This window comes from Anthonomus grandis, chromosome 9, assembly GCF_022605725.1.
Source record: "Anthonomus grandis grandis chromosome 9, icAntGran1.3, whole genome shotgun sequence".
Classification (NCBI taxonomy): Eukaryota; Metazoa; Arthropoda; class Insecta; order Coleoptera; family Curculionidae; genus Anthonomus; species Anthonomus grandis.
Window position 1 is genome coordinate 16,346,129 of NC_065554.1, and position 14,556 is coordinate 16,360,684.

The 14,556-nt window shown below is 30.5% G+C and overlaps 1 protein-coding gene across 2 annotated transcripts in view; it reads left to right on the forward strand.

Annotated features, from left to right (window-relative positions):
* The window catches only part of LOC126740224 (heterogeneous nuclear ribonucleoprotein C-like 2), a 446,026-nt gene that overhangs the window by 410,985 nt on the left and 20,485 nt on the right, over nt 1-14,556 (forward strand). For both annotated transcript variants that reach the window (XM_050446161.1, XM_050446160.1), the window contains exon 8: nt 11,322-11,339. In XM_050446161.1, coding sequence (XP_050302118.1) covers nt 11,322-11,339 — 18 coding nt within the window. The remainder of the gene's footprint in view (nt 1-11,321; nt 11,340-14,556) is intronic.

Here is a 14,556-nt window from a genome sequence, read left to right on the forward strand (position 1 = left end):
AAAACTCCGAAAAATTGTTCCCGCGGTCCAATTAGTTGAGGCAACATGATGTATTTGTAATTACAGCAGTTATAAATGCTTAACTGATGAAGAATAAATACACCAATTGTATATTTTATTAATTAGATAAACTAGTTATAAATAGACCAAAAATGTTGGGTTTTAAAGATGAATAGTAGTTACTTTAACCGTTCATTTATTAGTTATAGCGAAACTAATGAATAACATAGCGAAAATTATGAATAACAGTCGATGTTATAACTAATTTCATTACCTTATGTTATTTAAAAACAATAACTGACAATAAATTAAAGTTTTAAGAGGTTCGTGACCCCAAAACCAGTAAAAAAGTACTAGAAAAGAAAGCTTTATTTTTTTTCTAAATTTGGCGTGTATTAAACATACAAATATATCTTAGATATTGTCAATAATGTAGTAATTTTACTTCTTTATAAAATCAACATCGGCTCGTTTATTTTAAACAGAATATGCTGTATTTTTCACATTCTACCTAAAATTTTAGAATTTTTTTTATATAATGTCCTATCCCTAAGTCTAATGATTTTTAAGTTATTTTAGATTTTATGTAAAAAATAGTGATTGTAAGTTAAAATATAGAGGAGAGTCGAAAAAATTTGGGACACTTTTTTTGAAACCAACAACGGAACATAATTATTAGAAAAAAAAACATGTATTTTTATTGAATTTTTTTTTTCTGTGAATACACAAAAAAAAAATACAAAAAATGTAAGTTCTCCACAATCCTAATAAGCCCATCTAGAACACTTTAGGCATTTGGACCACTTCTCGCAACGACGATCCTCAGAAAACTTGCCCATACAAAAAAGACATTCGGCATTACTGCCCCTGCTATTATCTGCTGACGAGAAATCAGCAAACTCTATATTACTAGCATCCTGATTTTCTTTGTTCTTTTGTCTATTTTTCTCTGTTTTAGGCTGGGTAATTTGGGCTTGTTTACTTTTTTTGTGTTAATTTTTTTTCATTTACTGATCTTTTTTTTGCTTGTATATTGTTTTCTTTTTCTTCCTTTTTCAAAACACTCTCTTCAAGGTCTTTTTTGTATGGTGTGATTGTGGTGATTACTGCTTTTCCAGTTTTAATGTTTTTACGATTTGTATTTTGAGTTTTGATTATCGGAAGGGTACATAGGGTACCTAGCACATATAAGTGGCTCTGTTAAATTAGGTCTTGGGTTGGATGTTCTTTTATTTTTTCGATGTACCATAAAAACTGGGCTTCTACATTTCTATGTTTTTTCTCTTTTTATCCTTAAATCTTCATTTAAAATATTGATGGTATTGTAATTCTCTGGCGCTACTTGGGGTGCTTCGTTTTGCTTTAAGGTCTCTGTCATTTTTTGTTGTCCATCCTTATTCTGATTTTGCTCATTATTATCAATATTTTTTTAAATCCAAAATAGGAAATACGTTGTCTTAAAAAACTTCATAATTAAGAAGCACCAAACGAGTTTTTCGAATACCTTTTGAAGAAACTTCTATTGTTGCAGCTTTATTGTACCCTTTACAAAAAGTAGAAGCCACTGCGTAAGAAGAAACTACACTTAATTGATTTTGTCTGAGCTGGTTTTCTATATTCTGTGCAAAGTGTGTTCAAAAAAATACACGAACGCAACATCAGGGAGGAAGGCAAGCTATAATTACTTGAATTTCTTTGGCTAAGTCTATCGGTAGAATATTTCTGATGTCAGAATAGTAGCCATCTAATAGCAGAGGAACTGAATCATCCGCAATTGGACTTGTATATTTTATAAAAGGTTAAAGCCAACTAGTAAAAATATCCGCTTCTATCCAATCGGATAATGTAGGACTTTCTTCAAAAGATCTTTGAGGTGCTCCCAAGATTAATTCAGATTTTATATTTTTTCTCAAAAAAAATCTAGGAAGGGGTATATACACACTTGATGCATTTATGGAAGATATAACTGTAATTGGTTTCCCCATTTCCTTGGATGTGAATGCCGAAATCTGTTTTTTCCTTTTAAGTTTACTTTACTGTGCTTGTGTTGGACAACCGTAATTCTCGTTTCATCATCATTAAAAATTCTAAAACATGGCTTTTTAATTTTGCCATATTGCGGCTCATAACTATTTAAAAAAAATGATCTTTTTCATGTGTTAAGACTTGACTCTAGCTGATACTTCCTGCGATGTTCTCATGAAAAGTTTCGTTTTAAGAACAGTTTTTACCATTTTTTTTCACATTAAATGGGTGTAGTATATTATTTGTAATCGCAAGTGAGAATGTTATTCTCTTAATAGTATACTGTATTCTTTTCCTTTATTCCCTAGAAAAAGTGTTTCCCTATTTGTAAAGCAGACTAGAATAGTTCCTATTCCAGATTTACAGGAAGCGCAGTTTTTGTCCAAGCCTTTTGGTACACTAAAAAAATTAACGACTTTTAAACGGCCCATTTTTTTTGTCTTTACTGCGTCCACTGCTCTGACAATATACAATATAGATATGTAACAAAATACAACGTATTTTTTTTATCCTAACAAATTTTATTGGATCCTAATTTAAAACCGCATAGGTATTTCAAATTAGAAAATGATCAATGTAGAATTTAAAATATTAGATTGAGGTTAGGTCCACCTAAACAAAAAAGGAAGTTTGCAAAACAGTACAGCAAGGTCTTATCCTAGTATGTATGAGTAATTAATTATTGATGTAATGACATTTTCACTAATTTACCATGCTGCAATAATTTCGCGTCTGTTGGATAGAACGCGTCGTATATTACGCAATATTGATAACTATTTCAAATTTGGCGACTTTCCTCTAAATATAAATTTCTTTCAAACAGCTTTTAATATGAATTGAAATCGAGTTTCTTAAAAAACAAAAAAGTCATTACTGGCCTATCATATTATTTTTTTCTTTATTGGATTAGGTTTAATGACACATTTATATGGCAGGTATTCGATTGGGGATTCATCAACACGAAACGAAAAATATTTTCATTTATTAGCTTGAATATCAGAGCATATTTATCGTGACATTTATTTTAAACGTTAATCGAATCGTAACAACTTTTTCCTCGGTAGTGATTTATTGCAGAATAATTGAGTTTTTTGTTTTACTGTTTTTTCTTTTTTTACGTAGTCTTTGTCGAGTAATATTTGACAGAACAGATCTATTTTAAGTTCGTGAAATTTAAAATAGTAATAAATAATTTTTTGCGGTATTAACTTGAATACGAAAATACAGTTTTTAGGGTAGATATTTAGATTTTTTAACCGATCTTGGGTAAAAATTAATAAAAGCTAAAAAAATAGTTTTTACTGCTTTATTTCCTTAAGGCACATTTATCTCAGTAATGGTTTTACTGTTAATCGATCGATAGAATAAACAAGAAAAACAAAATAAGTATGTTATGAAATATGTATTTTTTCTTTTAAGCTTATCTGATTTTTAAAGGTTGGTTCATCGTCTACTAATTAGTTAAAAATATACATATATTAGTTAACGGCTATATTATTAATTAATATAATATATTAGCTATTTAACAATTCTTACTTTAGCAGTTTAGTTTGAGATGATACGAAGATCAGCAGCCTCTACACCACTGGACGCCAACATTTCCATAAGTTTATACATAGTTTTTTTGTACAAAGTTTCTTTTTAAAATCAAATCAAATGTTACCTGTAAGTTCCTTCAATTCGTTATATATTAGTCCATGAATTCTCCAAAGAAATAATTTTAAAGCGTAAAATGTCTATGCAAATGATTGATATTCTATAATATCTATAATTCTATAATTCTATGATATTACACCTGTAAAAATACAGGTAAAAAAATATAGTGTTAAATATTTTTTAAATATCGTCAATGTATTGATTGGCAGAGTTTAATAATCTCAGCTGGTATATCATCTTCTCCGCTTGCTTTCTTAGTCTTTAACTGCTTTGTTGCATGAATAATTTCCTCTTTTATAATCGGTAAGTCTTTAATTAGTAAAGTCTGTATTCCTTCGATTTTTGAAGTTAGGCCACTATGTCTGTTATTGCTTTCCCTTTCCTATCATCTATGTTTTAATGATGTTGCTGTTTTCGTTTTCCTGCTGCCTCTTTTTATCTTTTTATTCAAGTTAAATGTGTCGTGTTTTCTCACCTGTTATTTGATTTCATCACATTTTTTGTTATGCATTGCTTCTTTCGCTTTTTTAATTTTCTTTTTGATCTTTCAATAAACTTCTTTTTGTACTTCTTTCTTGCGATAATTCTCTATTTTATTAGTTTAAGGATTCCATTAGCCTAACTTCTATGAACAACTTTAGAACTATTATATGATATGATATAAAGGATTTTTAATACGTTTTTGTGATTAACACGTTTCTTTTCAAGAGAAATGTAAAATGCGAAAGATGGCCACCTATCAACAGAAATTTTAATTTTTTAACAATTAATTTCTTCACATGATTCCTAAATTTCTCAACCGGTTGTAGTAAGAAAATTAGATTAAAAAAATACTTTTAGATTCATATTATCTTAGGCCACATTTATCTTAGCAGCAAGTTTAAAGAATTCACCATAACAAATTGAATCCACTAATAAAAATTTTCTAGTGGCTCGAATGATGAACATCTTCGATAGTGATTGTAAAAATTTCCCTAATTGTAATCCTCAAATAATGTTTGTTTTTTTTTTGGCTTGGAGACTATAACATATTTACCTTATAACTTATTTTCAAGTTTAACTAACTCAATACAATTACAAACATACAAAAAACCAGTGAACCAAAAAAAATTATAGTAGAAACAATGATCTTTCTTGTTTTTAAAGTCGAACTAATAAGTAATTTAAATATAATAACATTTTACTGCTTTTAATCTTGGTCAAGCCGAGATTTTTTAGATAGTTTAATATATTATAAGTTGTTTTGATTTTTTTTTGTTTAACTGATAATACAATTGATTAGTAAAATACAAATAATCTTTTTCTGACTATAGAGGATGTCTAAGAATTACATTTTAAGTTACTTATTTTATTGGGTATTACGTCACTGTTATAGTAAAAATTATTATGTTTTAGTCAATCTTGTATTGGCGACTTATTTCAATTGGCGAGTATTTTAAAATGTTAATTATTTTTGTCGAGTTTAAAAAATAACCTTTTTATGTATTTATTTTTTTTTTTTGTGTGAAAATCTGGACGTGTACTAACGTCCTATGTTTTAAGTTTTGTATTATGTTAATTTTTTATTTGAATGAATGCATAGACTAGAAGTTAAGAAACTGTTCGGAAAAGGCGGGTTGGCTATATCAGTCCATTTTGATTATATTATTTTTAGTTCTTATATATCTTATAACTTTGTTCTGTTTTAGTGGTAAATTGTAATTTAGGATCAAAAGAGTTATAAGTTTATAAAATAGTTTGAACTTCATTAGTTGGGACATAAGTAATAATATCGTCCACGTACCTTTTGAAGAAGGGAACCTTAAAGGACAATTGTGACAAACATTTTTTGAGAAGAAAATCATATTTTATAGCCCTAACTTGTTTATATCGGCACAAATTAAAGAGAAATTACCTATTCCTATTTTGAAAATCTGTTCCTAAGAATTACCCTATTAAAAATTAGATAATTTTTAAAGGTGACATTTAATAACGCCTTTAGTTCTCTTAGAACATTAGGTTTGTTCTATAGTCGGATTACCGAACAGATGGAGTAAATGATATGCGCGAAATATAGACCCGCCCATCGATGCAACCTTGGCAGATTTAGACGAGGAGAATTATGCCTACTTATTTTAAATTATTTTACCGTACAGCTTTGCTTTGTAAGCAGCTTTTTTTTAAATATAATACGGTCGCCTGTAAAATAGGTCCAAAGCGATTTTGAGGTTGTGTTAGGTAATGATATAATAATTCCTTTTAAGTATTTTGTTATGCAAAGTTATGTTAATAATATATTGGGGTTTACCGAAAAGGGATAGGTAATCCTTTTAAGTAATCGTGCCAGGTCAAACATTTAGGGTGTAATTGGCCAGGTTCATCAGAACCGAGCGCTACCTGAGTGCTGGAAGTTTTGCCTACAATAGTAAGGACCAATAAAAATTGTCATACCTGAGCAACAATCGAGCGCTCAGGGAGCGCTTTTTTCTGATGAACCCGGCCATTATAAAATATAATTTTATGATCATAATCTGGTTTTGAGAATTGTATACAGAATCTCAACTTTTTAATATTGCGAAGATTCAAATATTCGAATAACAGAAAATTCAACCAAAACGATCTAAAGCCGCTCGGCTAATAAAATTACATAAAACCCCAAGTCATGAACCCTATAGAGGCTCTAGGCCACACCTCCGGCGCAGAACGATCATATGACCACTCCATCTATTCGGTTAATGGTTAATTAATTAACATAATGGTTAAAGTAATCTTTTATTTAAAATCAAATTTTTGTTTTTTAGTTATCTAATATCTATGATGTCAAAATCATCAAGTTCTAATTCGGATACGAACAACATTCTTTTTGATTCCGATTTGGTAGATGATGATGCTTATGAGTTTTTTTTTCCATTATGAGCCTAGAACATTGAAAGGCCTTTCAATGTCCAAGTGCAAAGCGATCCAAAAATTAGGTCCAAAAATTTAGGTCCAAGGTTATGTTGATGTTACTGTCCCCCTTTACAATAATACAGAATTTATTAAGCATTTTAGACTTACTCGAAAATTAAGTTATGTTATTGCTCAAAAATTTTAACAGACTATTTTTTTAACCTCAAAATTATAAAAACAAACAACAAGGCAGAAAAGCTTATTTGACAATTGACATGACATTTGCCGTTGATTTTCCCGACGAAAAAGCTACCAGTTTGCGGATTAAACATGCGCACTAAAGCAGTACAATAAACTGGTGTTAAACCAACCAAAACTATACGCTAGAAAAATCCTATTTAAAGGCTAGAATTAGCATTGCCGTGAAACTATGGGCAGTTTGTTTACTTGCAACATCTCTGATGCAAGGATGCCAAATGATTATGCAGAAATAGCAGAAAAATAGTTTATAATATTATAAAAATTGGTCGCTTATTTTGACACGCACAAAACTATACTACTGTTCCTTTTTAATAAAATATGATAAAATACTCCATAAAGAAGTCAATATTCAATATCAAATAAATGAAGATAATGTATATTAGAAAAAAAGACAACAACATCGCAGCGCCGCTCGATCGCATTGTTGATTCTACCGACATAAGGAATCTTTACCAGTGACGTTGTCAAAAAATATCTACATGATAAATATTTATAAATAAGAGATTATACTTTAAATTATAAGCAATATTACCGTTTATGAACTCTTTATGCGTTTTACGCCTTTTTTTAACTACTCTACTAACTGAGTAAAGGTAACTATTAAATAAAAAGCATTTTTATGGAAATTAAATATTTTATAATTATTATAGATTTCTTAATAAGTTTGTATTTAGGTTTATTCCTAGGATTCCCTATTCTATGTTTATGAAGACAGTGTTCCAAAAAGAAGAAAAGAAGATTGAAAGTGAAAAGATTGGTTGAAGCCTTTTTCATCAGCTACTGCTTGCGGTGTTGCCATTCATAATTTTTTAGAAATAGGAATGTTAATTACTAATGTTAATTTTTTGCTTTGAATATGTTATTTTTGCGCTTATACAGTGTGACCCTTTTAGTTTAAGTTTATTTTTGGTGCGATTTTGCTCGGGTTTTTTTTTAATGTTAGGTTCAGAAAAACTGCTGTTTATAACAAAAAAATAATTCTGCCATGCAAATTCCAAGGCCTACTAATGTCAGTTTTTAAGGGCCAAATTTTAAGAAACCATGCTAGGCATTTTTTAGCAAAATTGTGCACACCACTGGATTCGGTATCCCCCAAAACGGCCTTATACCAAATTTCACTAAAAAATATTAAGTAATAATTTTATAACAAAAAATAAAAAGGGAAATTATGCATTTATTTACATTTAAAAATGTGTAGTTAGCCATGAAAAAAACAAATTAAACAAAGATAATACAAGCAAATAACAATTCCAAACTAAATACAAATAAAAACAAACAATAAACTAACAAAAATAAATACAAATAAAATAAAAACAACCAACAAAAAAATTAAAAATTAACCGCTTCTAAATTTTTTAAATTTCTACTAATCCACCATTGTTTTCTATGCATTTTACATTCCTTTTGCCTACATTTAAAATAACTTTACGGACTTGCTCTGGAGTAATTTTTGAACAAACCTGGATTATTCTGACTTGTAGATCTTCTAAATTTTGAGGTCTTGATTTGTACACTTTTTCTTTAAGTAAGCCCAAGAGAAAAAAATCGAGTGGCGTTAAGTCAGGGGATCTCGGTGGCCACTCAACGAAAGGACTGTTTCGTCCTATCCAACAGTTTTCAAAATGTTGATTGAACCAGTCTCTTACTAAACGAGCATTATGGACAGGACAACCATCTAATTGAAACTTCAAATTAAGGTGATATCTTAAGGGTAAATCTTCTAATGCGTTCGAAAATTCATTCTCAAGAGAGAACCATCAAAGGAAAAAGGGCCAATAATTTTGTCGCTTAGTATTCCAGACCAAACGTTAATTTTTTGCGAATACTGTCTCCTTGCATTTATTATAAATTCTGGATTCTGCACGGACCAGTGGCGGCAATTTTGACTGGAGACTACGCCATTTGTGGTAAAAGTGGCTTCATCGCTAAAAAGTATTTCATCTAGAAAGTTTTTGTTGTTTAAATATTCTCCCCGAAGCCAATAGCAAAACTCTAATCTTCTTGCCTGGTCACCATCCTCTAAGGTGTGCAAAAATTTTGGCTTAAATGCTTTTATGTTATTTTTTTGCAAACATCTTCTTATACTTTCTCTGGGGATGTTAAGGACCAAACTAGCCGTTCTGACACTACTTCGAGGATTACCGTTAAAATATTCCAAAATGTAATTTTCATTTCTTCTGAGCCCACGCCGTCTATTATGTCTATTTTTAAGTAGATTTTTCGAAACAGATCCTGTTTCATTTAAAATTTTATTAACACGTTGCACAGTACTTAGACTTACTGGTCTATCAGGATGCCTAATATTAAATTCTCTGGCAGCTTCTCTCATTGAACGCGTGTTACCACCAACAAGACAAACAGTTTCAATTTTTTCTCTTAAATTTAAATTTTCCATGATTACTAATACTATCTAAACACGTTCTATTACCACTTTTGACATTTAGATGTCAAATGTGACAATTCAATATTTCAATAATTTTTAGACACAATAGAGTTCAATATTTCAATAATGTTTAAAGACAATTTAGAAGTAGAGCGCATTTCTTTTTTTTATCATAAAATTGTTATTATTTAATATTTTTTGGTGAAAGTTGGTACAAGGCCGTTTTGGGGGATGCCGAATCCAATGGTGTGCACAATTTTTTGCTAAAAAAATACCTAGCATGGTTTCTTAAAATTTTCTTAAAATTAAAAACTGACATTAGTAGGCCTTGGAATTTGCATGGCAGAATTTTTGTTATAATGATGCAGTTTTTCTGGACCTAACATTTAAAAAAAAACCCGAGCAAAATCGCACCAGAAATAAACTTTTTATTAGGGTGACCCGAAAACAAATGGGGCACACTGTATATAGCGGAATAAGATAAACTTATTCCTACGTTTAATTTTTAATCCAAAATCTAACACCAATAAGTTAAAATAACATTATTATATGTGTTAATATATAGCTGAAAATTCCTCTGTTAAAAATGTGTGTAAATTTGACTACAGAGAATCGGTGAATATGAAACAAAATATCCCTCTTGTCCCTGAGCACATATTGAACTCAAACAAAGTTGTTGTTTACTAATTCTAGTCTTTCTATCTTCTAAGGTTATCTTAAATAATTTATAAACCAATAAGCAATAAAAACAACTAAGTATTATTCTCTTTAGTGACTTATTATATTATTTATTTATCTTGACGTAAAAAGTGCGTTGACCAGTTACCAATAAAACTTAACTTTTTTTCATTGTCTCTAGAGCCTCTGAATATAATAATCAAAACAAAAGTTTTTGATTCCAAATTGTCCGTATAACTCGTAATCGTAAAAATAATGATTTGTCAGCAGTATATTATATCATAACATTTTGATCTCGGCATACATTTCTCACCATTTAAGCAAAAATTGTATAATTTTTCTCGAAAATAATGAGTCCAACCCATTTATGCATGTTATTCTAAATTTTTTATTGATAGTTTCCATAAGCTATCACTAAAAAACATTTTTAACGCATATATGTAAATGTTTAGATTTGAAATGTAGCCGCTACAAAATCCGTCTTGTAACTTATTGGCACGTGGGTCGGAAAAATACCGAAACTCACCAGTCTACCATAAACCTGACTAGTCCCCGAAGAACAACAAAAATTGTTTCAGACATCCTTTATTTCGTGAAACCGCCATATATAACTCTTTGTTTCTCTCGAGACAGAACGAATCCTTTCGAAATGAATCTGAAGCCAGATGCATTGGAGTACGAATTAAATATTTAGGATGTAGGTTATCCCTCTTTAATTTAAACCAAGCCTAATATAGGTAAGTGATTTCTTTTTCCAGAGAAACAAAGCTTAATTGGGACAAGAGATAAACCATTTATTAGAGTAGTAGGAAATGAAACTTGAAACTTGGAATCTAGGTAAAGATAAGGTTCGTGCTTTTCTAGCATACATGTTAAAAATAAGAGGCTGCGTTTCTCATTTCCTTGGGTACAAAAAGCTTTTTGTATAAGGGTTGGCATAAAATTATAGATTTCTCGTGTCGTGCAATTACAAACGCCAAGCCTTCCACTAATTGTGGCTCGTTCTGTAATCTCGTCTGGAGAAGTCACGTTTGTAAGGGTGGGACTGGATCGCCTTCCAGTTTAATCACCGTCCCGAGAAAGTGCCTTAGAGAAGGATTTTGAAAACTAAAACTCTAAGCTTTCGGATTACGTTTTTTAAGTTATTCTCTAATATGGAATATAATACTTTTAATGGTTTTAGAAATAAATTTTTTTGTGTCAGATAATTTCCCTCTATCTGACCTAATTACAAAATTCCAGATAAAATTAGTTCTCGAAAGTAAAAGCTTTATGTGCGTTTTAAATTTTTTTGAGTTTTCTTACTTTTGGCTAATTCAACTACCGTGCCAGAGCAGATTAAATAAATTAATGTCTTAGTACATTAAATAAACATATGTGATGAAAATATTGTAGAATTATTATATATATTTTTTTTTAAATTTTAATAATTGTTTTTTTTTTGTTTCAGGGACTACTACTATGACAGGTGGGTAGGACTTTTTCATTTGTTATTACTATAGACGTTTTGACTACTATGCTATCTAAAAAAATATTTTAGTTTTAAAACATGAAGAAAAATAATAAAATAAAATCTTATTAGTAAGTTGAAACTGCCTTAATTAATACTGCAGATTCCGGGAGTAAGGAAAGAAGATCATAAGTTACATATACAATATATTCGATGGTTTTTTTTTTCAAATTCATAAAGAAATTAGTGTGGCATATTTTGACTTAAACAAATATAAGTAAAATCTGTATTGTTGTGACAATATTATAATGAGTTATTTATTTAGTTAAGTATTGCGTCACTATTTTATTAAATATCAATTTAGAAATGGCTATTTTATACGCTCAATTATTGAAAGGAACAAGATGAAAATAAACCTGAGACTAAATTGATATTTACTATAATAGTGAGGTAATACACAACGAAATAAGTTACTTATTAAACAAATATATAGGGTATTTCATTCAAATGTCAAATACAAGTACAAATACAAATCGTTTATTTGTCAAAATAAGAAAAAAAATGAATACATTTTATGAAAAAAAAAGTATGACAAAAAGGACAGTTCATCGATTATAAAAAAACCGCTTCACATGCTCCTTATATTAAGGAAAGCATATGTAAACTATCCTATACATAACAAACAAAACAGCTAAATATTTCTAAATAATTCCATATAAAAACTAAACTAAAAAAAAAAGAATCAATGCATGGCAGATGCAAGCACTATCATTAGTATTTAGTCTATGAAAGAATTTACGACTACAAGAAATATAATGTTAACTTATGAAAAAAAACAAAAAATTAGCAATTAGGGAGGCAGAAGCGAGGGGCGACAGTAAGGGCAGCCTGGCCGCGGAAAAGCGAGAAAAAAAAAGATTATTATAATATAATATGATATGACGCTGAATTTTGTTGAAGTATGTTGTATTATTAATGACATGTTTGATTTCCTAAGCTTGAGAGCCTTGTTCATAGAGTAACTTTATTCTGACATGCTTTGAGAAACCCTTCTTGCTACGTGTTTTGATCTGTTCCGGCAGTTGGTTCCACAAGTACGCAGCAACAAAAGAGAATGAGCGTTGAAATGATGCCGTATGATGCTGAGGAATTACAAATTTGTGATTAAACCTAGTGTTGCAAATATGACTGGCAGGTCTAAAAATATTTCTTAAATAGGTAGGCTTATTATTATTTATAATGCGGTAAATAAAATTATACATATGAAGTTTTCTCCGGTCTTGTATATTTAAAATATTTCCTCTCGTCACGTGTGGTGTAATGTGTTCTCTAAAATTTATATTAAAAGAAAATCTTTGACAGGTAATTTGTACCTTTTGTATCATTCTTTTTACGTGTGACAGCTAATAATTATTGTATACAGTGTCACCATAATCAAAAAGAGACAGAACTAAAGTGTCACACAACAAATACTTTTGCCTAGAGGGAATATATTTTTTTTAGCTTATATAGATTTTTAAGACGCAAATAGGCAGCTTTTAATTTTATTTTAATATGAGGCTCAAAAATAAGGGCATTATCTATAATAATACCGAGATTTTTTGCTTGGTTAACAACTGGAATTTTATTACCTGAAATGCTAATATCTAAATTATGTTCAACATCTCTTCTGATGTTTTTACTTCCTAGCACTATAACTTGCCTTTTCGCGGAATTTAATTTAAGATTGTGGTATCTTGCGAAGGTTTCAACGCTTTTTAGATCGGATATGAGGGAGTTTTGTGTCGTTTCAATATTTTCCTTATTTATTGGTATATGGCGAATCGTCAGCATATTGTTGCAAAGTGGCATGGTTAACTACCTTATATATATCCGCAACATAAATTGAGAATAATAAAGGTGAAATGATTGAGCCTTGTGGCACCCCGCAAGAGATTGCCTGAAACTCTGAGTACCTCGTGATGCCCGCCTCTCCGGGAATAGCCACTTGACACTCTCGACTGTTAAAATAATTTTTTAAAAACTGTACAGTATTCGCTGAGAGGCCAAAATAAATAAACACTCAAGGCTGCAATTTGTCCAAGAAACCTTTCAGCTACCGGGACAGACTAGAGGCAATCCCCAAATTGTCTCTAACTAAAGGCAAACTGTCACTGTCAATTAAATGGCCATGTTTTCAAGGTAAAACTAAGCAGAAGTCTATTATGTAGTGCATACAACTAAGGAGACAAGGTAATGGAGCACATTCTTTGCGGTTGCTCTGCTCTCTCGTCAATATACCCTGAAGAGATCAGTGGTTCCCTTGGTGACATTGTCGCTCTCGTTGATTCGCTGGCCTGAATGACGAGCTGAGTGAGAGGTCCCCTATTCCTTTAACAGAGGTACTAAAGAACTTACTGAGGCCTAAGTACAGTGGTGCTTGCACCACTCTCTGCAGTTACACATACGGTTTACACATACATTCTTCTAAATTAAAATAACTGTTAATTCTATTTTTTCTATATAGGCTATGAGAAAATAATACAGAAGATACAGTTGCTATGAAACGTCTTTATTAAATTAATATCTTCAAGAACATTATAACAAATGAGGAGAAATCCGTTATCTTAATCCAGAGCAGGAACAAGAAATTCTGGCCTACGTAACAAAAAATCCAGTAGATGCTTTATTTTTTTCCTCCTAAACCGGGGGTACTAAAGCAGCTTACAAAAGTTCACTGCCGTCTATGATCGGTTTGTATTGTTTTTCTTTTCCTTTAGATTTCTGGTTGCCTTGCCCTGAAGAAGCCAATAAGAAGAAACACGTGTGGGCAGGCACCATCTTTATTTTTGCTACTTTTTGACTAATGAGAAAAACACCGTTTTTTGTTATATATTTTAAACTTTACTGCCCTATATCTTATTTAATATTAACTTTACACATACATTCTTCTAAATCCTAATAACTTTTAACTGTATTTTTTCTATATAGGCTATGGGAAAACAATACAGAAGATACAGTTTCTATGAAACGTCCCCGTCATGAGTTTCCTTCACTAACATTTTTTTTTTAATTTTTTTACTAGCAGCAATCCCTGACACAATTTGCTTTCAATCGCTAAAATGCGGGATATACTTTAATATGCGCAGAATCTTACTGGTCGGGATACCCTTCGAATCAAAGAATTCCTGATTTTAATATTTTCAAGAACATTATAACAAATAAGGAGAAATCCGTTATTTTAATCGGTGTGACA